Source organism: Enoplosus armatus, chromosome 8 (genome assembly GCF_043641665.1).
Source record: "Enoplosus armatus isolate fEnoArm2 chromosome 8, fEnoArm2.hap1, whole genome shotgun sequence".
In the NCBI taxonomy this organism is placed as follows: Eukaryota; Metazoa; Chordata; class Actinopteri; order Centrarchiformes; family Enoplosidae; genus Enoplosus; species Enoplosus armatus.
Genome location: NC_092187.1, coordinates 13,833,156 through 13,858,219, shown reverse-complemented (window position 1 = coordinate 13,858,219; position 25,064 = coordinate 13,833,156). Strand labels below are relative to the sequence as shown.

General features: G+C 41.8%; 4 protein-coding genes and 3 non-coding genes across 7 annotated transcripts; 3 read left to right on the top strand and 4 right to left on the bottom strand.

The window, feature by feature from the left end:
- Positions 1–1,179: 1,179 nt before the first annotated feature.
- On the bottom strand, positions 1,180–4,317 carry LOC139288523 (zinc finger BED domain-containing protein 4). Its single transcript, XM_070909832.1, has 5 exons — positions 4,168–4,317; positions 3,603–3,857; positions 3,192–3,451; positions 2,488–3,109; positions 1,180–2,022 (listed from the first exon to the last, which is right to left on the bottom strand). The coding sequence occupies exons 1-5, from the start codon at positions 4,315–4,317 to the stop codon at positions 1,180–1,182; spliced, it is 2,130 nt and encodes a 709-aa protein (XP_070765933.1).
- Positions 4,318–5,486: 1,169 nt separating this feature from the next.
- On the bottom strand, positions 5,487–8,062 carry ccdc115 (coiled-coil domain containing 115). Its single transcript, XM_070910878.1, has 5 exons — positions 7,820–8,062; positions 7,243–7,346; positions 7,045–7,154; positions 6,769–6,954; positions 5,487–6,058 (listed from the first exon to the last, which is right to left on the bottom strand). The coding sequence occupies exons 1-5, from the start codon at positions 7,937–7,939 to the stop codon at positions 5,919–5,921; spliced, it is 660 nt and encodes a 219-aa protein (XP_070766979.1). The 5' UTR covers positions 7,940–8,062; the 3' UTR covers positions 5,487–5,918.
- Positions 8,063–8,312: 250 nt separating this feature from the next.
- Positions 8,313–8,384, bottom strand: trnae-uuc (transfer RNA glutamic acid (anticodon UUC)). Its single transcript has one exon. It is a non-coding gene; the product is annotated as a tRNA-Glu (tRNA).
- Positions 8,385–8,934: 550 nt separating this feature from the next.
- On the top strand, positions 8,935–9,006 carry trnah-gug (transfer RNA histidin (anticodon GUG)). The gene has a single exon. It is a non-coding gene; the product is annotated as a tRNA-His (tRNA).
- Positions 9,007–9,778: 772 nt separating this feature from the next.
- Positions 9,779–11,427, top strand: ebp (EBP cholestenol delta-isomerase). The gene is made up of 5 exons (XM_070911023.1): positions 9,779–9,826; positions 10,098–10,410; positions 10,649–10,685; positions 10,773–10,903; positions 11,021–11,427. Exons 2-5 carry the CDS (start codon positions 10,098–10,100, stop codon positions 11,239–11,241), a joined length of 702 nt encoding a protein of 233 aa, XP_070767124.1. The 5' UTR covers positions 9,779–9,826; the 3' UTR covers positions 11,242–11,427.
- Positions 11,428–12,092: 665 nt separating this feature from the next.
- Positions 12,093–12,165, top strand: trnaf-gaa (transfer RNA phenylalanine (anticodon GAA)). The gene has a single exon. It is a non-coding gene; the product is annotated as a tRNA-Phe (tRNA).
- Positions 12,166–12,508: 343 nt separating this feature from the next.
- fkbpl (FKBP prolyl isomerase like) lies at positions 12,509–15,520 on the bottom strand. Its single transcript, XM_070911097.1, has 4 exons — positions 15,420–15,520; positions 14,211–14,375; positions 13,786–14,084; positions 12,509–13,280 (listed from the first exon to the last, which is right to left on the bottom strand). Exons 2-4 carry the CDS (start codon positions 14,371–14,373, stop codon positions 12,609–12,611), a joined length of 1,134 nt encoding a protein of 377 aa, XP_070767198.1. The 5' UTR covers positions 14,374–14,375; positions 15,420–15,520; the 3' UTR covers positions 12,509–12,608.
- Positions 15,521–25,064: the final 9,544 nt, after the last annotated feature.

Here is a 25,064-nt window from a genome sequence, read left to right as displayed (position 1 = left end):
CCGTGCAGGATGTGGCTGCTGTCTTCCTGCTGACACAAAGTTAACTCTAATGGAATTACATGCAATTACCCTGCCTCCCCACTGGCCCAGCCCAGAGTAATAGAGTCCTTGAATAAAGGCAAACACACACTGCAACATTCACAGTTTCCCCTTCAAAGTGATGCAGTGAGGTCAGACAAAGCAAAAGCCTCTGTTGTGCTGCATGCACACATCCTATGCTAGTTTTCTGGGGCAGAAGCAGGGGTCAAACCTATTTCAATTCAGAAAAGTTTAGAAGTAGAATTGGACGTGAAATTGAAAAAGGGAAAAAAAAAGTGCTGATAAAGAAAATGAAATGGAATTGACCTCCACTCTGAAAGTCTGGCAGAAGAAAATATAAATGAATTAGGGTAATACATTTTTTTTGATACATTATGAAGCAGATTTCAGCTTTTCTCCATTGGCAAAAAGGAAAAGGTGTGTAACGAGCACACATGCATGAGTGCACTCAGATCTGCAAACTGCACACACCTCTGCGTTCAGAAGTGAAACTCATTTATTATAATGTCCCAGTGATGAGGCATACATACAGAGAAAAAAGAATAAGTGGATGATGCACTGGCATTGTTTAGCAGCTGAAGCCTTCCTTCAAATAACAACATCCAATGAATTAGTCACAACCTCTAGGGCTATTGTATATCGGTGAAAATAAATCATATGCTACACTTTGCAATAAATGACCATTTGGTTACTGTTGGTATGTCCATGTTGGTACAGACACAAGCTGTCTTTGGGGGTGGGAGGATAGACAGTGGGGGCATTATGGTCTTGTGGTTGTCTGGAGACCCTGATTAGGCAGAACAATGTAAAAGTAAATGCTTTAGTATTGATCTGCTTCTAGTCCCCTCGGTCCACAGCATGTGGTATCATAGTCTGTATGCAGGCTACATGGTAAACAGACAGCAATCCACACCTACTGCAGTCTGGAAAAACCCATCTTAAGAATGGACACGAAGCCTCGGCTTTGAAATTCTGGGTAATTAATTCCATCTCATGTCAAATGATGTGTAGTATGAGGACTATGTTATGCTGCTCAGTTTCCTTTGAGAGGAACAGAGGTTAGTATCCAAGAAGTAACTTTACTGCAGGTATAAAGCCTTCAGTTGCTATTTAGGTAAAAGAAATGCTTGAGTCTTAGCTTTAAGTCCATAATAATCTATAGTTGGCTTTGAGGTAGATGAGCGTCTCCAGGTTCTTTGGTAAGACGCGGCCTCTCTCTGGCCGCAGACAGCGCCCAGCAGTGGTGAAAATGCTCTCCACTACAGTGCCACAAGCAGGTACGGTAAACGCCCTCTTGGCCACCTGGGCAAGCAGAGGAAAGTCAATAGCTTTACGCCGCCAGTAATGCAAAGCCTCCTCATCTGTGGGTTCCTCTCGTAGGTAGACAGCCAACTCCTGCTCTAGGCTCTTGGCCTGTGTTGTGGGTCTGTGCTTGATGAAAGAGAACAGCTTGCAGGGTCGAGAAAGTGAGGAGACCGGCGATGGAGCTGGGGCAGGAGGGGTCTGGGATTGAGCATGTAGGTCTGTGTTGGGGTCTACGGGGCTGGAGGCTGCGGAATGTTTGGACAACTCCTCTATGAGAACTTGTCTGTGCCAGTCAGGGTTGCTGCTCCAAGTGAGCTTGAACTGGGGGTCCAGGGTGGTGGCAGTGATGTAGAGGGGGTCCTCCAGGAGAGGGGCCAGCCGACTCTCTAAAGCCTGGCTGAGGCCCACCAGGAGAGAGGGACAGTGGGGGGTTGACGTCTCAGAGAGATGCTTCCGAAGGCCCAGAACACACGGAAGAGCCAGACTGATGGACACATGTCTGTCTGCCTGTATGTCGGCCTGTCTGTCCCCGTGCACCATGTCCCAGGCCTCAGTGAAGGGCTCCAAAGTGTCAGTGAGCTCCCTCAGCTGGGCTCTCTCTGAACCACCCAGCGCCAACTCCCCCGGACCACTCATCTCCTCCAGGAACTCCACTGAGTCCAGTAGCCGCCGAAGCACCTGCAACAAAAATGAAACAAAAAAATAAACATTTTGAAAACTATGGAAACACACTCTTGATTTTGTCCTTGTAGAAAAGCTTGCATGTCTCACTCTCATCATATAAAGCTACAGCGACATAATCAGGCAATTAAATTAATGTTATTATGGACACATACTGCAGACTGGCAACACTTAATAGCAGTATATAAACAACTACTAAATGGCTCATAACACACTATAATGTAGCTGCAAGCAGATATGAACACTTTTTAAAGTGATTATCAATGTATTTGTTTCTATAAAACCTGGTGAAACTGGTGTTTGTCAATATGATACAACATAGCTTTAATCACACACACTTAAAAATGTCCTCATATCTACTTACAACTATATTATAGTGTATTATAAATAATTTTAAAGTGTCTATGAGGAGTTAAAGAAAGGTGCTACCTGTACTATATAGGACTCAGTAACATTACATACCTTAAGCTGAGCAGCCCAGTCTCTGGCTGCAGGAGGGGTATTTCCTGGCCCCCCCATGATCAACCCAGGACCATCAAACACTTGGCTAAGTTTCTCAGGTGGGACAGCAGAGGTAATGTAGTTGTAGAAACAGGCAGCCTTGGCCAGTGTGGAAGAGAGCTGCGGACAGGAGCGTAACCCCTCACCGACACACTGTTCAAGAGAGCGTGAGAAACAGTCCACCCGACAAACACCCAGACCCTGCTCCCACGAGTCCTCCCATTCTCCTTCCTCTCCACTGTCACCATGGCCATTCCTGATCCCTTCCTCCACGTTGTTACCATTGTCCACCTCTTCTTCATCATCTTCATTTTGCCCGTTAGCAAGCGGAGGAGAAACCAGGAAACCAGGAAGACAACATGGCTTTACTGTTGTTGTTGTTGTTGTTGTTGTTGTTGTTGCCAGGAGAGGGTCCGCAACAACACGAAATGCTCTCCCTGACACGCCATGAGAGTGACACACTTCATCAAACTCTGAAAGCACACGATTCCCAGAGCAACCCCCAGTCAGGGGGAGACATGCCAGGAGAGCAGAACGCATCTGCCAGTCAGATGTAAGAAAATGGCAGGTGACACCAAGGTACCTACAGAGAGAGAGAGACTCATCAGTGAGGGAATCAAACCAAGTGGGAATCATGTTGTTTTTGGTTGATTTTACCTCCTTACCCTGAAGTGGCTCCAGTTAAGCCCCTCCAGAGATCCAGGCTGAGACTGAGGGCGAGCGCTGAGCCCAGGGCCTGTCGGGTCGCTAGCTGGGCCTGGTAGGCGTAGGCTGGGAGGAGCTGGCTCTGGATGTAGTGCTGGCGCTCAGGAGTGTAACGCGGCTCCAGGAGCTGAAGCAGCTCTCTGAAGCCTTGATTTTCCATTATGGACACTGGCTGCAGATCACGCACAATCATCTTAGCTATCGCCTCAGAGATCAGAACCTGTGGTGACAAAAAAACAACGTAAACCCTTATTATAGCAAATGATTTCACTGCAGTGCCACAATAAATAATGTAGCACGCGTGGGATAATAGATCATGAATAGCAGCTCAGTTATTTGCATCTCAAGCGATGATGGACTATAATGCACACCTGACGTGGGTCATGTCTGTCAAACTTGGTCACCCCTCCTCCAGAGCCTCCTCCTACTCCTCCCTCGAGAGTTCCCATTCCTCCAACACCACCACCACCTCCTCCTCCTCCTCCTCCCACTCCAGTACTGATGGGGAGAGTGAAGCGGGTACTCCCTCCATTGGTGGTGAAACTATGCAGGGAAGCAGAGGAGTAACCCTCTCTCTTCATATCCTTCCTTTTCACAAAGTCATCATACATAGCCTGGTGCTTCCGCTGAATGGGAGAGAGACAGTGTTATACAGTGTTTGACAGATAGAACAGTTAATTCACTGTTTAGGTGTATACATCTCTACACCACAGTGCCTTGTTTTAATATCGGTGGATGAAGATACAGTATGTGTAGGTAAGCAACAGTCTTTACAGTCAGGTGTAACCTACATAGCTGACACAATGTAGTGAGCATAAAAAGATGCTGTAGGGCCAGCTGATGCTGACAGAAATATGATGAGACAGAGAATAAGTGTAGATGCCTCGTCCCTCCGTGTTATCCAGGATACACAATATTTTATTTTGAAATCATTACCTTGAGATGCGTTACGAAGTTGGACGTGACGCTCCGCTTCGCCTGGATTCTGGTACCACAAGCCTTGCAGTTGGACTCGATTTTGCCATTTTCACCTTCAAACACAATATTAAAGTAATCCAGAATAGACACCTTCGAAGCTGACGCCATTGGAGCCCACAGTCCCTCCGCTCCGAAGTAAAAATCAACTTGCGATCAAGGACAATCTGAGTCTGAGGTATCAATCTCGCCTCGCCTCTGATCATGAGCGCAGGCCGGCGTGTTTACTTCCCAATCCCTGATCACACATCAAAAAAATGTTGTTGCCAGTTGCGCAGACAAAAGAGAATTTAATTCCAAGCGGGAGTTGCGTCGCTTGCACGTTCTGAAAATCGGCCACAATCAGGCTTAACGGGCTGCTGCGGATATCTGGAAACATCAATAATATTATAGTGAGGCTGCATCCGTTGTTTCCGCGCTCCCATCCGTCGTTCGGAATCAAGTGAGGAGGAGGCGGAGCGGAGTGTTTCATGGAGGCACACAGACAGTATTATAATTGGACCAGGAAGTACACACAATAAACGGGAGTTTCGTTTCCCGTTTCGACAGTTCCCGGTAATGTTCGGCTGTCCTCAGTCAGATCTGAGGGTGGTGGCTTATTAGACGTCGTTCTAATAAGAGGAGGCAGTTTTCCTTTGATATAACACTTGTTATGAGATTGAGAATTTTAAACACCGCCTGTTTGAGTAGCAGCTATTCAAAATGTAACATTTAATTTATTTATATAATTTTATTTCACTATGATTAAATTCTTTAGGGGGGAAAACAAAATACAAATATTACATGAAAGACAATTTGGTGCCAGTCTCTAAACAGGCCTCCTTTACAAAGAGTTAAGAAGTTGTAAGTAATGGATTTATTTATGGTTAAAACGTCCAATGCTTTACAAAGCAGTTAAACCATTAAGAAGAACGTCTGGGTTTCCAGGTTTTGAACAATACCCTTACTGATTGAACTGTGTAATAATTATAGTTTGTTTGCACAGCACCAATATGACAAACTGTTTTACACAAAACAATAAAAACAAATAGAGGAATAAAATCAATATGAAGAAAAAACCTAAATTAAAAAAAAAAAAGGTCTATTAATGATCAATATGAATGTCAATATGTTTGCCCATTTATTTTCTGTAAAGGGCTGCAGAGGATCTGGACCACAATATATTTATGAACTACTTATTTAGCATTTATAAATGGATTACCAAATAAAAAGAATTAACACCAGGATTTTTTTTCACAACCTGTCAACCTATAACTAGTTGTTATTAATAGCTTATAATTGATGTGTGAAACATTTGTGAATTATTTATAATTAATACAGCCATTCATTACAACTTTATAAAGGGTGCCTTATAGGAAAGTGGTACTGACCATTTATTGAAAATATTCAAACAGGTTCTGTTTATATTTATATATTAATCTTAACACTACAACACAGATTTTATTGGGCCTGAGTAAATCCTCGAAGACAGCATTCACAACAACAATTCTCATCAACAGTGAGACAGTCAAAACAGCACAAAATCAAACATAATCTATTACCAATTAATCATCAAGTAGGAACTGCTACATCCATCATCTCCACCTCAAAATCCACCCAGAGGATCAGTATTGAGTTCACTTGGCTCAGACTCATAATCTAGTCCAATCTATCACTCTCTGAGGCCACAGGCTCTTCTCAGATCATCTCCAGCCTCTACTCCATAGAGTTACTTAGTCTGCCACCTTGTCCAACTGGGCTGCTGAGGCTTTCTCCTGGAGAATGTGTTTGTCTTTCATGCTGTGCTTCAGCTCCAGTCTGGTGTTCAAAACTGCAGCCTGGAGGGTTGCAATCTCAGCTGACAGCTCTATTACTGTAATATGACAGAAAAAGGAAGAGAAGATGAAGGATGAGAACGGGGATTTACCAGTAGTACACTAAGAACTGTGTCAGAGGTTTCATCTTGCAAACATGGACAGTAAGTTGCACAGGCAAAATAAAGTTGTTCCAGGGGACACTCAAAACCAATGAACACATGAAGACATGCAAATGGTTTCCAAGCTTTGTGGCTCATGGAGTTAATTACTCCATGACTTGAAAGATGTGATAGAGACTAGGTTAGGTTAAATTTCGTCAGTTTATTTGAATTGGCAAGCTAGTGAGGGTAACATCTACAATAATATCTGAATCATGTACCAATCTGTGTTAGGAAATAAACCAGTATTTGTTTTTGTTTTTTATTTCTTTGCAGCATGTTTTTAAATGCTCCATAACGTGTGTTGAATTGGTGAAGCATATGTACATGTGTTTTCTTAAGTTGCAATGAGTTGAGCTCTCAGAGCCACCTTAAGAATCTTGGCAAAATGCATTGATGTAATATGGGATGCAATGTGTGGAACTGTAGAAACATGCTTGTTTTGTACATTGTGGAAAGAAAGAAACCTATATCTATCCTTAGCAGTATCTCATATGTACATACCAAATCAAAAGGGTGACCTAATCTTGGTTATATTCAAAAGTAATCACATATTATCAGAGGGAATGTTTGATTGCTTTAAAGCAATACCAAGTATCGACTCATACCTTGCTTGAATGACGACTGTGCTTGTTTAAGAGTTTGAGGCACCAGAATCCCAAACCATTTCAGTGGATCTTGTTGAGGATTCTGGTCACTTTTTCTTACTGGAGTTACTTCAGGTGCTTTCTCACTACTTGCTTCTTCACTTGCCTTCACGATAGCTTTTTTTGGTTTGATTCTTCTCCTGACACCTATAAAACCACATAATGTAATAAATAAAAAAATGTATTAGTTTATGGTAAATGTAATCAAGATTCCTTTTCTAACACATGCAGACATACCTTCTTCTTGAGGTCCAATATCCTCTATTGACTTTGCATCTTTTTCAGCCTCATTACATTTTTGTTTAACCTTTTCTGTGCAGAAATCCACCTCACCACTGTCCAGTGTTCTGTAGTCATGAAAAAATATTAAAATCATTCAATTCCAGCGGACATAAATTTACATTTAATTTCCACGAAACATGTCTTATTCCTCACCTAGCACGAACGCAGACCAGTGGCTCTATCTCACTCGCATACTGAAGTGCAGAGACTTGTTTGTTTCCCATGGAATATCGAGCCTTGGACATAGAAAACCATCCCTGTGGGGAACAGGAAATGGTAACTTTACATTACACATGCTGAAGTCGGTGAAGAGAATACATGATAAAATACAAGCCTTCAGACATAAAAAAAAAAATCAGTGTGATGTGTACATGCACATACATTTGAGGACATAAAATTGAAAAACAACTTATGCATGGGTTAATGTATAGTTGGCATTAGGGCTGTGACTAACAATCAGTTACTTTCATCATCTTGTCTGATCAATAGTTAAAAACCTAAAAGATATTTAGTTTATTGCCATAGAATACTACAAAAAAAAACTGCAAATCCTTACAACTGAGAGGCTAAAACTAGTATTTTTTCGCAAACATTATAACAATTAACACATTTTTGCGCAGATTGTATAAATTCATAAACACAAACATTTACAACCGGAGATACATGTCTGAAGGTGATAAGCGTGCTAAAAGGAAGTTACAGGTAAACTCTACATGGATTTCTGTGCTACCTGCTCTATGAGAGAGTTGAGCGTGGCTCGTTTCTCCTCCAGTAACTCCAGCTGGTCCATGAAACGGAGCAGCTTTTCGTCCAGTAACAGAGAAGATTCCTCCAATTGTGATACACCCATGTCGACTTTTTAAACTAGCTCATATAATTGGTCATAGAGTCTTTACCGCCGTCGTTTTCAACTAGAAATCAGCCGTTCAACGTTAGAACAGACTGCATTGACCCATTACGGGTCCAACAGACATTTTCTGCTTCCGTGTAGCATCATGTGACACTTGACGTCACGTGATGAGCGTCACATGTCCACTGAATTATACTCACTGCAATGAAACAATCAGCATGTATCCAGTTTTGAAGGTAATAGTTATAGTTTAGAAGATTTGAAGTTATTTCTTAATATTGGCTATTCCTTGCTCTGACTTGTATCGATATGCTCAGAAAATACTTGCCTTTATATGAGGTAGGTACTTAAAATAAAATTTACAAAAGAAATGTTCCCATACCGGGAGTCGAACCCGGGCCGCCTGGGTGAAAACCAGGAATCCTAACCGCTAGACCATATGGGACTATTACACACGCATGTGACATGATTTTTTTTTCATCGTTTACTTCACATCTACAGAAACTTCTATTTCACTTCAGTATGAGTTTGTCTTAAACTGACCCGATACAACACATGATGTACAATTGGTGAAACGACAAGGTATGTGCCGCAACAGAGTAAATAGCTAAGATAGCTAATATTAAGGTATTAGTTTAGTTAGCTATATTTCTTGCTAACCACTAACGAAGCTAAAACTTAACGTTAGCTTAAGAGTTAGCTTTGGTAAATAACACTTTTCGTGCAATTTGACATTACCTAATGTGAGGTTTAATGTAACAGTCACATCACATGTAACATATCATGAAAATCCTGCCTGACTTTGACATTAGCCAATTATTTCGAACAACAGCGAGGTTTCTAGAAGAATCTGTATCATTGGTTATTCCAGCTAGCTGACGGTAGACAGCTTTTCACTGAGATAGAGTCCTATTAGCAAGTGAAAGATGAAGTCCCTGTCCTGACAGCTTCATAAAGCCCGCAGTAGCAACCGTTAGCACAACTCCCAGTAGCTCGCCGTGATCGTATAGTGGTTAGTACTCTGCGTTGTGGCCGCAGCAACCCCGGTTCGAATCCGGGTCACGGCAGGGATAAATCCCTGACACGGCTTGGGAGGATACCTTTTCCTCTTCTCATGAAAGATACGAAGATATTGCGACCGTTGGGCGTAAAAAATAGCTAACCGAGCTAATGCCAACAGTTGACATTTTGCTGATTTTGAATGAGTTGCCTGTGTATTTTAGTTCGCGGTCTCGTTGAGTTTGTTTTCGGGCAATTTCAACTTAACGTCTCGTCCTTAATACGTTTAATTTAGTCACATTAATCTGCCTTGGGTCCGCTTCACATTAGACCTGCATATACTTTGAATTACCCTCGCTAGATGTTGCTTTCACTAATTTCTGCATAATGTTCGGAAGTCTCCTACACCCACGTAAAAGTGAAATATATATGCTAGAAATGATTGGTGTTAAAACATTCATTTTCCATATACAATGTCTTTACATAAAGTCCCGTAGTTCACCCTTCACCAACTATTTTACATGTTTTATATCTATGACCATGTTCCGAGGGGACGATCTTTTGGGGTAGGAGACACGTTCATTGGTGGTTGGCAAAGACAACATCCATGTTCCGAGATGAAGAGCCAATCAAAGGGCCAGCAGATCGCATGTGCCGCTAGCTCTGTACATTCGGACGTCTTATTGGTCTTTGCCATCACAAGTAACCGCCCCCTACTCTAGTGAGTTCCGGGTTTGATTTTATCTGCAATGATATGGCATGTAGTTAGACAGCACTGGACTATTGGATCTCCAAGATATTAATACTTTTTGAATTGATCTAATACTCTTAATTCAATACAGGTTAAACTCTGTGCGGCTGGACACCTATTTCCAGGTAGAATAACTGGTAAGGATACAAGACACTTTTATTATTGCTTTTGTCTGCTACTGAGCACTTTGAATAAAACCTTACCTCTAATAGCTTGGTTTATAAATGTGGGATAAATAATTAACGTTTTATAGACTCAGTGCAAGTGCAGTGCAAAGAAGTACAATGCAGAGAGTACTCATACATCAATTAAACTGACTTATGCGTATTATCTTTAATATCAAATTGTTGAAATCAATCAATCTTGAGCCTATTGTTGAAGAGTGTTGACCATCCTGTCTTGAGTCAGATGATGGATGCCTCATCAGCAACTGGAGCTCTTCATCCCTACTGGCCACGGGGCCTTTTGATTCCCACCTACGTCGCCAATGACAGATCCATGTCAGAGATTCTGGTGTTCCTGTTTTCTGTGTCTGGAGTGTTTCTCCTTGTGACCTGGCTGATCACCGGCGAGAGAGGGGCCACTGGCAGGCTGGGGACATGGAGGCGCCTGGCTGTATGCTGGTTTGCCGTTTGTGGTTTCATCCATGGCGTCATAGAGGGCTGGTTCTCACTGTATTATGATATTATCCCAGGGGACCAGAGCTTCCTGTCACAGCTGTGTGAGTACAAACAAGAAAAACAATTGTGATGGTGCAATCTGAATCAGAATCAGAATCAGAATCAGAAATACTTAATTGATCCCCGGGGATCAGGAAGGAATTATTTCCTGTGGTGCTCAGTTGTACATTTGGGAGGAATAAGTCTCCCACTGAAGGTGAAGGTGCTCCTGTGCCTGACAGTGCTCTTGTGCCTGGAAGTGCTGTTTCAGTCAATATGTTTTATACTTTTCACTCACAGGGAAAGAGTACTCCAAAGGAGACAGTCGATATGTAATGTGAGTTAATCTTTGCACAAAACTATGTTGAACTTTGGCATAAAAAAAGAATGAAGTTGTAACAATGCATGTATTTTTTTTATCTAGAGCGGATAACTTCACTGTCTGTATGGAGACTGTGACTGCGTGGTTATGGGGACCTTTCAGCTTTTGGGCTGTGTTTGCCTTCTTAACTAACAAGCCCTACAGATTTGTTCTGCAACTCATCATTTCATTAGGTAAGAGGGTCTACAAAAACTGTCCCTTCACTTGTCAGCAAGTTCTCAGAATCTAATTGTTGTAGTTATTGTTTATCATATTTACATGATGGGTCTTATTACATTACCTGATTCCAGGTCAGCTGTATGGAGCAGTGCTGTACTTCTTCACAGAGCACAGAGATGGTTATGCTCACAGTGAGCTGGGACACCCAATCTACTTCTGGTTCTACTTTGTGTTCATGAATGTGCTGTGGATCGTCATACCGCTGGTGCTCATTGTGGATGCATGGAGACAGCTGTCAGCAGCCCAGGCACACACAGACAACACAAAGTCACACAAGTCTAAGAGGAACTGACAACAGGAAAAACTGACTGTGGGAATGGAGGACAATTATTACAGGAGATCCAAGAGAAAAAGACAACTGGGCAGTGAATATGTCATCATGTGTCATTTCAATTTTAATATCCAATAATTGTCAGCAAACTAAGAATTTAATTTTAAAGATCAACTTGTTGCTTGTGCATATGCATTTTGTTCTGGCTTTGTGATAAATAAAGAATCTGTTTTCTCAATACCATCTTAATTTTGTTTATATTTTGCACAACTTCATGAACAGACTGGACAACTGCCTTAGCTGATATAAAGTGCCTCTTTCACACTGAACCCATATGCAAGTATCTGGTTGAAGTATTTGCTTTTGCTGCTTACACGTCAAAAACTAAGACTGTCAATATTCACCTTAGTGGGTCGCTCCTTGTATGAATAAATTAAGTATGTTTAATCCACTTCAGGCATACTTAAAGATTCATCACTACCGGGTATGTGCCTTTGCATTATTTGCAACAAGGTGCGTTGCCGACCATAACTCGCTACACCACAGTATTTAACATTTTGAATCTGAAAAAAAGTGCAGACTTAGAACAGCGTTGTAACTTCGATTACTAATGACGTACCAAACAGAAAGCGCTGGTTTCATTGTATTCAGGTGGCCAGAAACCGTCTGAAACCGTAACATTGTGAGCCATTATGTGCTCGACGAGTTTCCATAACCGCGTTGTCTCTATAGCCATGTCTTTGCACCACATGTAAAAAATAATTATTGTGACATATTTGTGATATATATATATATATATATATATATATATATATATATATATATATATATTAGCCATATATTTTAATAGACATATTCACATTAATTATCACGCCGAAATAGCTCAGTTGGGAGAGCGTTAGACTGAAGATCTAAAGGTCCCTGGTTCGATCCCGGGTTTCGGCATTTTGATGTCACGAAACACAACAGACCAGTTTACCAATGTGGACAGACCACCGACTTCATGGGATTGACTCACAAAGCCCGACACCCTGTGGTCAACATGAAAAACTACATTCGCATTTTTTGGATTTATTTGACGTATTACACACACTCATACATGAATACCACCATGGTCTCACGCACTCCTCACTCTTGGATGAGTACATTAATTGCTCCAAAATAAGTTTTTGACATGTGATTTTTACTTACACTTACATTCAGACATCTCACACACAAGCAGCATAGAGTTGGGAGAAAAACATGCTTTCACAGATTAACGACTTTACTTTTGAGCTGAGGCAGTGGCTGTATGTGAAGTTCCATTTAATGGTGAATCATGAGAATCATGAAAAGAAACACGCTGTTCTACAGACAACATCTGATAGCAAACCAATAATATTTAATCTTCAGCTGAACATTTTGCTGAGTCTAAGTCCCAGCTGAGCCTTTGTCTCTTTCTCTCTACTTGCTATGTTTTTCAGTGCCTTCAAAGCAGCAGACGATTCTGGCTGCAGCTCCAGCAGTTTTCTAAATGCCTGCTTGGCCTCCTCTAGCTCATTCACCATCTGGCAGGCTTGGCCCAGCCGGTACCAGGCTTTAGCCCCACCTGCTTCCAGCTGAGTAGCTTTAGTTGCACTGGCCTTAGCCTTCTCTGGTTGGTTCAGTTTGAGCTGGCACAAAGACAGGTTTGAGTGGAGCTCAGCTTTGGTGGTTTTGAATTCAGTAGCTGAAGGAAGGTGCTGCGTTTTATCACCCGTGTTTGTGTCTCTCTGCTCCTCCGCCTCTTGTCCTTGTCCTTTTTTCTCCACCTCTCTAACATAGCCATAGACAGTGATGAGAAGTTTAAGGGCCCGACTGTAGCTGTCCACTGCTCCCCACACATCCCCGCTCCTGAATCTCACTCCACCCCTCTCTTTGTGTGATTTCACCCACTCCCACTTTTCACCAGGAGACACCTCCCAGGATTCCTTGCCTGGTGTGAAAGCTTTCAGTTCAACTGTGGCACATAAAGGCAGGTTTTCCTCAGCAGGATGGGGAACAGAGACATCTGGTCCATTTCCCACTGGAGAAATCAGTATCTGAGAATCAAAACACAAAGATTAGACTGGCTGTAAACTTTCACATGCTTGAAAAATAAAGACTAAACAAAAATATTATGTGTAACTCATAAGCCTGCAATCCATATCATGTTGAGTTCATAAGTTCACTAAGCCTTCTTTTTAGGCATCTTCTCCACACCCCAACTTTTGCTGCTCTCTGTCAAATTAACATCATAACAGGCTTTATTTTCATCATTATTATTTACTGCACTGCCCTTGGACAAAACTTCGAAAAGTTTCTTGTCCTTGATATAAAAGCAAATTATCTTACTGAAAATGTTAAGTACATAGAAGTACAGAAAAAAGATAGAAATTCAGATGACTATACAGTCTCGAAAAAGTACCTTTTGTGTCACAGCCTATCAAAATACTTGTGTTCTAATTTTTCATCAAATTGCATAGAATTTTGCAAAAAGATAACACAGTATTATCGATGATATTATGACGACATTTGACACAATTATTGTTCTCAATTCACTCTTACCTCACATTTCTCTCCTGCTCTCATCCCTTCCACACATGCTTCTGTGATATCGCACTGACCCTCCCCCAGCCTCAGCGTTGTCCAGTCACCCAGTGGGACCTGCAGCACAGAGTCCTGACACCTTGGGAAGGCTGTGGCCTCTGCCTCTGTAACCTCAGTGACCAACTGGTCAGGTTGGACTGACAGCTTCTCGTTTCCCTTTTCAGACATTAAACTCTCTGCGTCATCCATGTCAGCTTTGAGCCGCACTCGGACTTGACACAGCGAACCCAACCTTGGACAGTAACTGGATGAACATGCTAGAAGAGACAAAGAGACATTATGTTAGCTAGATTACTAGATACTTAATCCATTCCTATTCTAAAAATATGAACTGAAAATGGATCATTTACATTGAGGAAGAAAGTAATAGAAAAGCATCTTACATGCATCTCCAAAATTAGAAACAGTCTGTTGACTCCCCTTGCATGTTCGCTTTTGTTGGACTTTCCAGAGGCCTCTGGGACACACTGACACCCAGGAGGTGACATCAACACCATCATGATCACCATTGCCATACATTGTTTCTAAATGGTGATTAGGATCCATCCCTGTGTTCATAAGAATATTAATACATAAATAAAAGACGATTATATCTTCTGTTCAGACATCTGCTTGAATGCACACGACAATGACTGTTGTGAAGAGGCAAAACAAGCCTATTGTCCCATCCAAAGAGTATTAAGCCTTTTTTTGTGTTAAATAATGTGGTGTCACCTCCCTTAGGATAATAAGAGGTAACTCTGGACTCTGGAAAAGAGCTGGATTGCCTACAGTGAAGCAGTGGCTTGCAAATGACCAGTACCTAATATGTGGGGGAAAAAAATCCCAAATGGTTTAAAAAAGAAACTTGAAGAATTTGATGACATTTGGTATCCTTTCCTCTCTTATCTGGAAAGAAACCACACATCAACTGAGTGCATTGTTATTCCCTGAGTGCTTCATATTTAGTGGGTAGCGCTCAACATGGTTGTAGGGTAGTTTTTCCCCTCTCTTTTCTTACCTGTCTTTAGTTTGTTTATATATAATATGTAGTGAAACGTGGTACAATAACTATGCCTCTGCATGTAAACAAGTGTCACTGCTTAACATTGTATTGGTATGCTTCACAAACACAACAATAACAACATCTAATCTAAGGGAAATGTCTGTTTCTCAGTAGGGGAGCTGATATCCAAAAGTTTGTTATCAAAGCTAGACTTATTACTCGAAGAATCACTATTTAAACGTAACATGAGGGATTAGCTAACCGAGGTGTGTTAAGCTAACTTAGCACTCAAAGTTGACTTACAACCATGTAGCTATTGTTTAATTACCAAGCTAACGTTAGTTAATATATAATAAGATCTTTTCGACAAGAGAGAGAAAGTTAAGTACAGTACACAACGGGCTGGATGTGGGTCTCTAGTTTAAGAGCCAGCGTTGCTGCAACGGATATGTAAAACGTTAACATTTACATTGTTTCACCAAATGCACCTAACGTTAGCCTGAAGGCATATAGCTCTGGCGGCAAACCAAAGCAACTGAATTTTATGATTGTACATAAGCTGAGTTGTAGTTAATTACTCTGCGTAACTAAAAGGCATATATCTTACCTCATGTACACGTCTGACATGAAGTATTAGCAATCCAATAAATGAGAAAAGAATAAACTGTCTGATGGTCAGAGTGTAAACAAACACCAGGTACTTTTCGTCTTCTTCTTCTTCTTCGCCTTGTTCTTCTTCTTCTCTGCTGTCCATGTTTACGTATAACGGCGGCTGCAAAGCCCAGTAGATGCATTACCGCCGCCCTCTGTACCGGAGTGTAAACTCACATTCTGTTTTTTCTTCGTGTATATTCCTGTCAGCGATTTAAATACATGTAAAACAGCTTTACCTCTGTCATCTAATTTCTCTCACATGAATATTACCCTCTCCGAATTTCACTTCACCCATATTACATATCGTCTTACTGTAAGCTACTGCTCTTGTCTTCCAGCAGGTGGGGACAAAGATAGAGATGATTATGAAATGGCAGCAAAAGAGGAAAAAGTGCAATTATACTGTACCTTATACACTATATACAGTCTATGAGTAAAACTGAAAATGGACACAGACTGTGTTATTGGTCTTATCAGTGAAGTTGATTTCTGCCCCAAAGAATGCTTTTTTATTAGGTCTGGTTTTGATATGCAATATGAATGTAATCTAAATCTCCTCTTAAGTGGTTTGTGAGTGTGTTGGATGTAGTGGCTTACATAGATTGTGTAAAATTATATTTGAGCACATTCAACACAGTCTATATCCTAAATATAAAAAGATGCTTAGGTAAGTTTATTGATGCTTGGTTAATTATGGGCCAAAGCTGCTCGTCAAATGAAGTGTACCACAAAATGTAAAGTATTTCATCTGTTAGATTACAATGCAGGATTTAGAAAATAGTTTTGTACCTTGCTACGTCTTACTAGAGCTTAAACCCACACAATCACACACAGTTTACATCTCAGTGTGTGTGTGTGTGTGTGTGTGTGTATCGACCTTTGACTTGTACCACTCGTGTTTAAGGCCGGTGTGTTAATCTGTCCTGTCAGTGTGAGTTAGGGCTCTATCTTTTGAACACTAGAAACCATTAGGTCTTCACTGGGAAGCCAACATGTGTTTCACAGTGTTAGTGTGTGTGTGTGTGTGTGTGTGTGTGTGTGTGTGTGTGTGTGTGTGTGTGTGTGTGTGTGACACACAGAGAGGGAAACAGGGACAGAGACAGAAAGGAAGAAGGTCATCCGAGATGCAATCTGTCCTCTTATATGGGGCCTGTTTGACCCTTGATTAGGATGAGAGGTAATAAACTTGCTACACTAATGAGATTGTATCCCTGGACAGTGAGAACCATGCATGCTTCAGTATTTGGTGAACAGAAGTGAATCTCATGGAAGGTTTCATATGTGTCTAAGAGTTCATAAAGTTTCAATTAAAATCTTCAGCAGTTCCACAACTTTGCTCATTTCAAGTCGAGTCAAAGCTGTTCTTCCTTACAATGACAACTCCCATCAAGGAAAAATATAGGTATACGCCTGCAAAATCCCTGACAGAAAGTTACTGGCTTTGCACGACAGTTGGGTTGAGGTTCAGAGCATTGCAGGTATATCGGTATTGGCGTATATGTCAGCCGATAAGTTAAAAGAAATTACAGAAATGCCAAACTAGGTTGAGATAATTTATAAAGAATGTCTCTGTGACGCTCACAAAAAGAGGGCTTTCTTAAAAAAACAAAAACAGATGTGTGAAGGCCACATTAGTATTGTTCAGATTGTCCTTTTTCTATCAGAAAGTAGCAGTATTTAGCCGTGATCTAAAGTTGGTGTTCTGGCTCATAAAGCAAACTGTTGCTGACAAGGAAAGACATGCTGCATTCACTCATTGTTGTTTACAACCTTTTCCAGATGTAGTGGGATGCATAGGCTCTAAAAAGCAACAAGAAATACTTGGTAATGTTCCCTCAGAGTAGCTTTATGACTGATATTAAAAAGAAGCAGTAAATCATGTTTCATGTACCTGAAGGGACCTGTAACACCTCCATTACACAGCTTGTCCACCAGAGAGCACTGACAAGTTGATTTTTACAGTGTAAAATGTCCCGCTCAGTAGGTGTCTCGGTCACAATAAAAATAAATAAATAAAAAAAGAAACTCTAAGGGATAAAGAATGACTTTTCCCCAAATATCAATATCAGTTTTGCCCTCAGAAATCCAGCAAAAATCCAGCTGCAGATACAAACAGCCTGACGTGACGAGATGTGACATGCAGTTCTCCATACAGAGTGAATGAGCTGCAGTCACTCACATGAAGAAATAGGTGCACAAAGATGGTGAAAACAGGACCCACAAACTAAATCTCAATGGGCACTCTATATGAGTCTGAACCAGTAACTGTGCGATGGTGAGGCTGACTAAATAAAAGGCAAATTATGTCACTTAAGTTTGAGTGTATATGCGTGTGCATTACAAGCCTGGCTTTTCAGTAGGGGTCTCCCTTTTCCCAGCAGTATACACACATAACATAACTTGGATACAGTACATGCAGTGTGCAGTGTAGTCAGTATCTCTGGCTGGGTGATGTAACCCAGTTTCACTTATTTTGCAATAGGAGATTTTTGCAGCTTTGCAGCATGTGTATCATAATGCTGGTAGCAAACAGTTACTCCCAAATGTACGGTGCACACATGCGATCAGCTGGAGCCAAATATGGATGAAAAGAAAAGGAGAAAATATATTTTGTCTGGAGTGAATAAGTGAGAATATAAGGCTGTGCTTTGTTGCTCTGGAATAAATTAACTTGTAGAGGTAACGCTGATGATGAAACGTTGAACGGCTAACATTTTAACATTTGGAAATGTGGAAATACATAGGTAGGTAGGTATAAAGTAAAAAATCAGACTTTTGATTTTTTAATTGTTGTTTGTTGATGGAAATTGATCTGGGTCAACATGGATGTGTATTTGAGCAAGGATGAACATTTGTAACACACTTTAATGCAACTGACTGCAACAACTCCACCAACTCTTCGTTTTGGATTTCATTACAGAAATTATTTTTATTTTTGGTCAATTAGTATTATAATTGACTGTCTATGTATTTCAACATACAGGAGATTGGGCAAATATTTGTTGTTTTCTAGACATCCTTTGTTAATATAATCCACAGTTCTAAAGAATATCTGTAGTTTTTTTTTGGGGGGGGGTTCCTCCATGAGAGAATACAGTACATTGCCTTTTTCCCTCCTATTAATTACTACTGAATCTCTTACTGTAGTGTTACAACAAAGAGCCAAAGATCCAATTTTCTATTATTCTAATAGCACTCCTAATTAGTGCTTTAATAAATGCAGGTGCACTGAAAAAGTCTGCCAATTAAGGATAAACTGTACGTAAATAAATTGTTCTAGTATCAATTGCAAGATATGTTGTCTGCTACAGTTGCTTTATAGAGTAATAGTTATAAAAATGTAGGATATAAATATAAATGTAGTAGTGCATTTCAAATTTAAAGAAACACCCAAATATAGAGCTTTCAAAATACCTTCGACCGCCATTGTACATTTATGAGAACAAAGGGAAGCAAAGCGTCTGTCTGTGTGCATCTCACAATCATCCTTCTTCTACACACACACTGTCCCACCACTTCTTTCCTTCTTTCTCACACACAAACCAGAGCCTTTCCTTCTTTAATCCCTCTCCATGTGTTACCAATATCATCTCTTTTCTCTGCTGCTTCGCCTATCAACCATCTCCCTCAACCCCTTCACCTTCCCCTTGGCTTCCTCCGACTTCCCAGCTGGCCTCTTGTGAAACATCCCAGTAGGTAAGTTCAGAAGCATGTATCCCAGGGCTCGTGGACCGCGCGATGTTCGCCAGAAGGGCGTTGCAACCTGCCAGTAGTTGGGTCCAGGGAACAGCTGCGATCTCAGTAGCCAGAGCTTTGCACTGCTCGGAGGGTTGGTACGGCCTCTGCTACCCTCTCTGAGGGGTTCGGCATGCGTCATTCAGGGAAAAGGTGGAGTAAGACAGGTGAACAGAATAGAGACATGTGCCAGATAGAGGAAGAGATAAAGATCAGAACAAAGGAAACAATGTTGGATAAGATCAGATAGATAGATAGATAGATAGATAGATAGATAGATAGATAGATAGATAGATAGATAGATAGATAGATAGATAGAAGTGGATTTGGGTGGAGACTTTTCCCACAAGGATAGAGATGGACCGACCACCAGCAGGATCACACAGTGAAACTAACCGAGAATGTCAATCCCACCACAGAAACTATCAACACAATTTACTGTCGAGAGAGAGAGAATGGGAGAGAAGGTGATGAACTGATAGAAGTTCCTTTTAATCAATGATATGGTAGCCATCTTCTTGATAGGAACAGACAGCAGGCTACTTCGAAGACAAACCCCAAACACACACCAAAATCTCTAAACATTGAGCTTGTCTAACATTCTGCCTGTGTTTGTGTTTGTTTTTTCCTCATGAAAGCAGCGGCCAGCTCGCCTGTAATCCCTCCATCACACATTCCCTAACACTCTCAGACACAAACCCACACATATACACACACACACACACACACACACACAACCCCCGCGACCCTGGCCAGCCAGAGGCTAACTCGTAAACAGATCCGGCCACACGACAGGGTGTTTATCCCTCACGGCAGGAGGGACCGCTGCACATAATGTTGTCCGTGCATGTATGTGTAAGTGTGTTGAGCACTTCAACTGTGTCTAGTTTTACTCCCTCTGGGCTGTTTGTTGTTTATAGAGAGAGGCACTGACAACAGGCTCAGACTTCACTATGTAAACCCAGTGTGAAGGGAAGAAGCTTTATTCTAAGTGGTTCCCACACTCAGCATTAGTAGATTAGACAGACTAGATAAACTAAAGGATCATCGTACCTCATTAAGACTCCTCCACCGGACCGTGTTCAAAAATTAAATGTCAAATTTGAGCCGAAGAAGCTCGAGCCAAACCCCACAAACAACAGCACAAACAACGTGGTAATCATAGACATCTGAATGACTCTGCCATTTCCTCTTGTATTGTGAGGTATTAGGGCGAATACTGTACTGTACCAACGAGCTGCCAGTCTAGAGGAGTTTGATTTATTGAGGTTTCCAGGTCAAGTGGGGATCAAGGCTGATCCTAAAGCTGATTAGAGGCACTGAAACGATAGGGTCAAGAGAGACAGATCTAAGGAGGGTGAAAGGTATCACTCTACCACTTGTGGCACCAATACATACAGCATATTGTATCTATCACTTCATATGAGCATTGCATTTAGACCGATCAATAAAAAAACAAAACAAAGCCCGTCTCGGTGCACGGCCTTGTAATTCAGACTGATTGCCAGCGGAGTTGCACAAGCAGTGAAGTATGACTTTTCTCTTCCATTAGCAGTGATGGAGCAGAGTCTGCCAGGTCAAGGCCATTTATCTACATTATAATGTCATGATGAGATTGCTCCAACTGCAAGGGGGGAAAAAACACAGGCTCGAGGTTCAACTCCCAGGGTAACAAGAGATCATAGTATTGCATCCTTATGTGGCAGATGCAGTGTTACATGCAAGTCATGCTTTCCTGAAACTGTAAAGCCCACGGTTAAGTGTGAAATGTGCATTAAAAACTATATGATTGATGCTTGTTCAGGACAGAGAGGGAACATTAATGATGTTTCAACACTTCCTACTGCTTAAGCTACCACAGACAATACCTCTAAGCTCCTTGATGGCTTTCTGGATGAACACAGGAGGACTTTCAGCAACAGGCCGATGCCACCAAAGTGCACTGCTGAATGCCACAGGAGGTCATTCCTCCTTGTAGCCACAGGTCTGTACAATTTCCATCTTATTGTTGGACACTGATTATTATCATGCGCTGAATTGTCATATACCTGAAACTAAACCCACTGTTGTTAACTGCTATTCCTGCTGTTTTAATTACATCTACTACTTGCAGCGTGATGCACCTTTTAATAACGCTCATACTGTTTAATTTTGTCGTTTTTCTTTTCCATTTATATTGTATTAATATATATATTAATATTGTAACTTACAGTACATGGATGCATCTTTCTGTACAGTTGTTTCATTGCTTGTAATTTGTGCCCTGCACTTTCAGTCATGCAATTTTGATGTTTTCATGTGTACTTCTCACTATTCTGCATGTATTTCTATGCATATACTGTATATGAAGTATATTAGTCTGACCCAGCAGATGTCGGCTGTTGGGATAAGTCTGCCATTGGCTGACTATTTCAGGCATTCTCCTCCCTTTCCGCTATCTGCATGTTACAGTTTTGCAAGGGCACCGTCGCTGCATCCTGGGCCAAGACGATTGTGATTGGTTTAAATAAATACAAACAAGTCAGAGCGTTTTTTCCCCTACACCAGAATGATAATGTGTTCAGACCTTTCTCCAAAGTGTGGAGATAGGTTTGGTTATACGAGACTAGTAGCATATTAACACTGTGTACTGTACATATTTATTCTACTATGTATACTGTGGATCTTGGGCACAAAAAATCTGGTTGGAAATTGAATGAAAAAAAGTCTTATCTGATCTCTCTTCCCTGCAGTTTTCATCACAAACAATATGGTTGTAAGAATAGAAATAGTCCAACGTTGTTTACCTTTATTGATAAAACATATATTTTGCATCATATGCGCTCTTGATCTTGAATAAAAGAGTACAATTTGCACAAAAGAAATGTGTTTATGTGTGTGGCCCTGAGCGTCAAGTCAAACCAAATCAGTATTAAATTCATATCAAGGTGTCTCACACCTCACATCAAAAGAGAATAGTTTAACTTCTGATCTCCCTCGCCTGTTGTTCTTTAGTGTGACCATATGAAATGATTAAATCAGCTCCCTCTCACAGACACACAAATGCTTGTGCACGCAAAGAGCCCCACTTTTTTTTGCCATTACTGGACACATTTAAAACACAGCATGCTAATGAGTGTGTGCCCAGCAGCAATATGGGGAATCTGGCATTAAGTAAGGGTAAATTTGTTTTATCTGGAGCATAAACAGAGTTAACTCCATTATGTTGTTTCTCTGGGGGCCAGTTATACAGTCGGACTTGCGCAGCCTGAGTAGGAACCCACTGAGGGGAGGAGATGGCTATCGGGAGCCACAGGGCAGATGTGGGGACCGTTTTTATCGATGCACACACTGTAATGGGGTCTTCCTGTGAGGGAGCCTGAGGAGTTTCTTTTGACAGAGCTTTCATGTGTTCTTTTGCTGTGTTGTGTGTGTGTGTGTTGTGTGTGTGTTCTGTGATCAGAGAAAGTCACTGTGGGCCATTAGGCCTCCGCACGCATGCATACTAGCACACATCTGGATATGCTTCTCCTCGACCAGTCATACCTACATACAGTCTGGCAGTCCATGTGACCTTTTAATAACATCTAAGCACTTTTAGATAAAGCCAGTTAGACCTTTCAGCTGGTGTATGCAACCACCAGTGAGCGACAGCCATAGGTCCACACACACACACACACACACACACACACACACACATGCCACCTGCTCATGTCATGTTACATGACTTGCACGCTATTACGTCCACAATTTCCTGTAGATGATAAATTCATGTGCTCCCACCTGTCAGATCTGCAGAAGATAATCTGAGAATATCAAGCAAGTAATCTCTTTACAGCTGATCTACGGTCAGCTGTTAACAGAATGAACAGTAGAAGCGGTATCTATCTCTGATGATGCTGCCTTTGAGTGGGTTTGATGTTAAAGTTCGGTTGACACATTCATAAAGATTTTACAGCTGTGTTCAGGAGAGACCTTGTATGTTAGGCCCTGGAGGTTTAACTCAGCAATGTATCAGCTGCTCAGCGTTAACTCTGCGCAGGTGAGGCACACCCACTTGCATCATCTCTTCTTAAAAAGTGAGTTCACCCATCGCGGGCTGAGAGAGGGAGCAGGAGAGGCAGAGATAGGGAGAAAAGAGCGAGAGACAGGCCAGGTTGGCCAGCGAAAAGAAACAAATGTCTGGATTCAGAAATCACTTGGCCGGCTGTGATTTATACAGGAGTTAGGTTTGGATCAGGGTCTGAGGTCCGCAGAGGGGGCGAGGGGCTCTAATTCAGACCAGCCTCCAGTCAAAGTAACAGTTAGCAGCTCCGCGGTCTGTTAGCTGTCATGTGTGTCTGTCAGATACACTTGGTGGTTTCACGCAGTGTTCTCAACAAGCTGTCTGTGGCGGGACAAGCCACGCCAACCAGACAAGGGCTGTATTTGGGTGGTGGTAAGTTGCCCACTCGCCAATGGCTTGAGGAAATAACATACCAGCACTGGAAGGATACTGGCTTTTATTGTATAATGTGGATAATGGTTTCTAATGTTGTCCACCACAACATGATGAAGGGGCTGTTGAGCCTGTCAGAGATCCTCTTCATGAAGTGCAGCTCCTGCAAGAACTCTGTTTCTCCATGTTGTTCTGTTTTGAGCAATGTCCTCCCAGTTAATGGCGTCAGTGTGGAACTTTCTGAGGTTGCTCTTGTTGTGTTGTCCTTTTACCTCTTCAGGCACCTACTGGCCTGCTTGTAGTTGAGAGATCTGTTTAGGAAGACGTGAATCCAGCATTCTTCCTACATGGCCAGTCCATCTGAGTTGGTGTGTAATAATGGTGGTGGCATGATGTTTGTGTCTTTACAATTGATGCTCAGGATTTTTCAGACACATGTCTGGTGGTAGTACTCCAGGGCTCTCATGTGTCTACTTTAGGTGATCCAGGTCCCTCTTCCATATAGTGGGAAGAACAACTGTTTAGTCTGTTTCTCACTTGCATGTTCTCAAACTTGTTCTGAGTATTGCAAACACCCGACTGGCACAGCTGATATGACGATGTATTTCTTTGTCAATGTCAGCTCTGGAGGAAAAGAAGCTGCTAAGGTAGGGATCCACGTTTTCGAGACTGGTGTTGTCAATGTGTATTACTGGTGGGGAGGCAGTGCCGTACGGTGGTGGCTGATGGAGAACTTCTGAACTTATTTATGTTCACGTCCGGTCCTAGGAGCCTATATTCAGCAATGATGCTGCAGATCTTCTTCTGAACGGGCGAAATGGGTTGCCCTACCCCAAAGCAACACCAACAATTTCCTTCGTATGACTTTTACTGGGGAATGTTTGTGCCTTATGGTTTCAGAATAAAATTCAGAACAAATCGTCCTTAAGTATTGAATCAGAAGTATCAGAATCAATATCCTCCCTGTAAGTACAATTTTGGTTTCAGTAAATACAGAATTGTCTGACCACTCCTGTACCCTGGAGAAAGATATAGGGCGGTATGGGGAGAGGGCTAAGGCAGTAAAGGGCAGCCCACCCATTGCAGTCCAACATGCGGAGGGCAGATGTACAGGCGTGCGCGCTGGGTTCCTTTCAGAGTACAAAAGGTTGATCTAAATAAGACCCAGCTGATGTTACTGTTTTCTCCTCAGACCCAGCCCTCTTGCTCTCCAGTCCTCCATCTCTCACTCATCTTTGCAGGCCTCTTTTACTAATCCTCTTGCACCATTTGACCTATGACTCGGTGCCCATACTTTTTCATATCTCTCCCCCCTCTTTTGTTCTGCTTGGAGCGGGTGTATGTGTGGCAGATCTCAGGGGAGCAGGTAAAGTATAAATCTATAGTAGTTCTGACATCTCACAGTCTCTGGTTCCCATTTGGTTTGATGCCCCGCAATCAGTCACT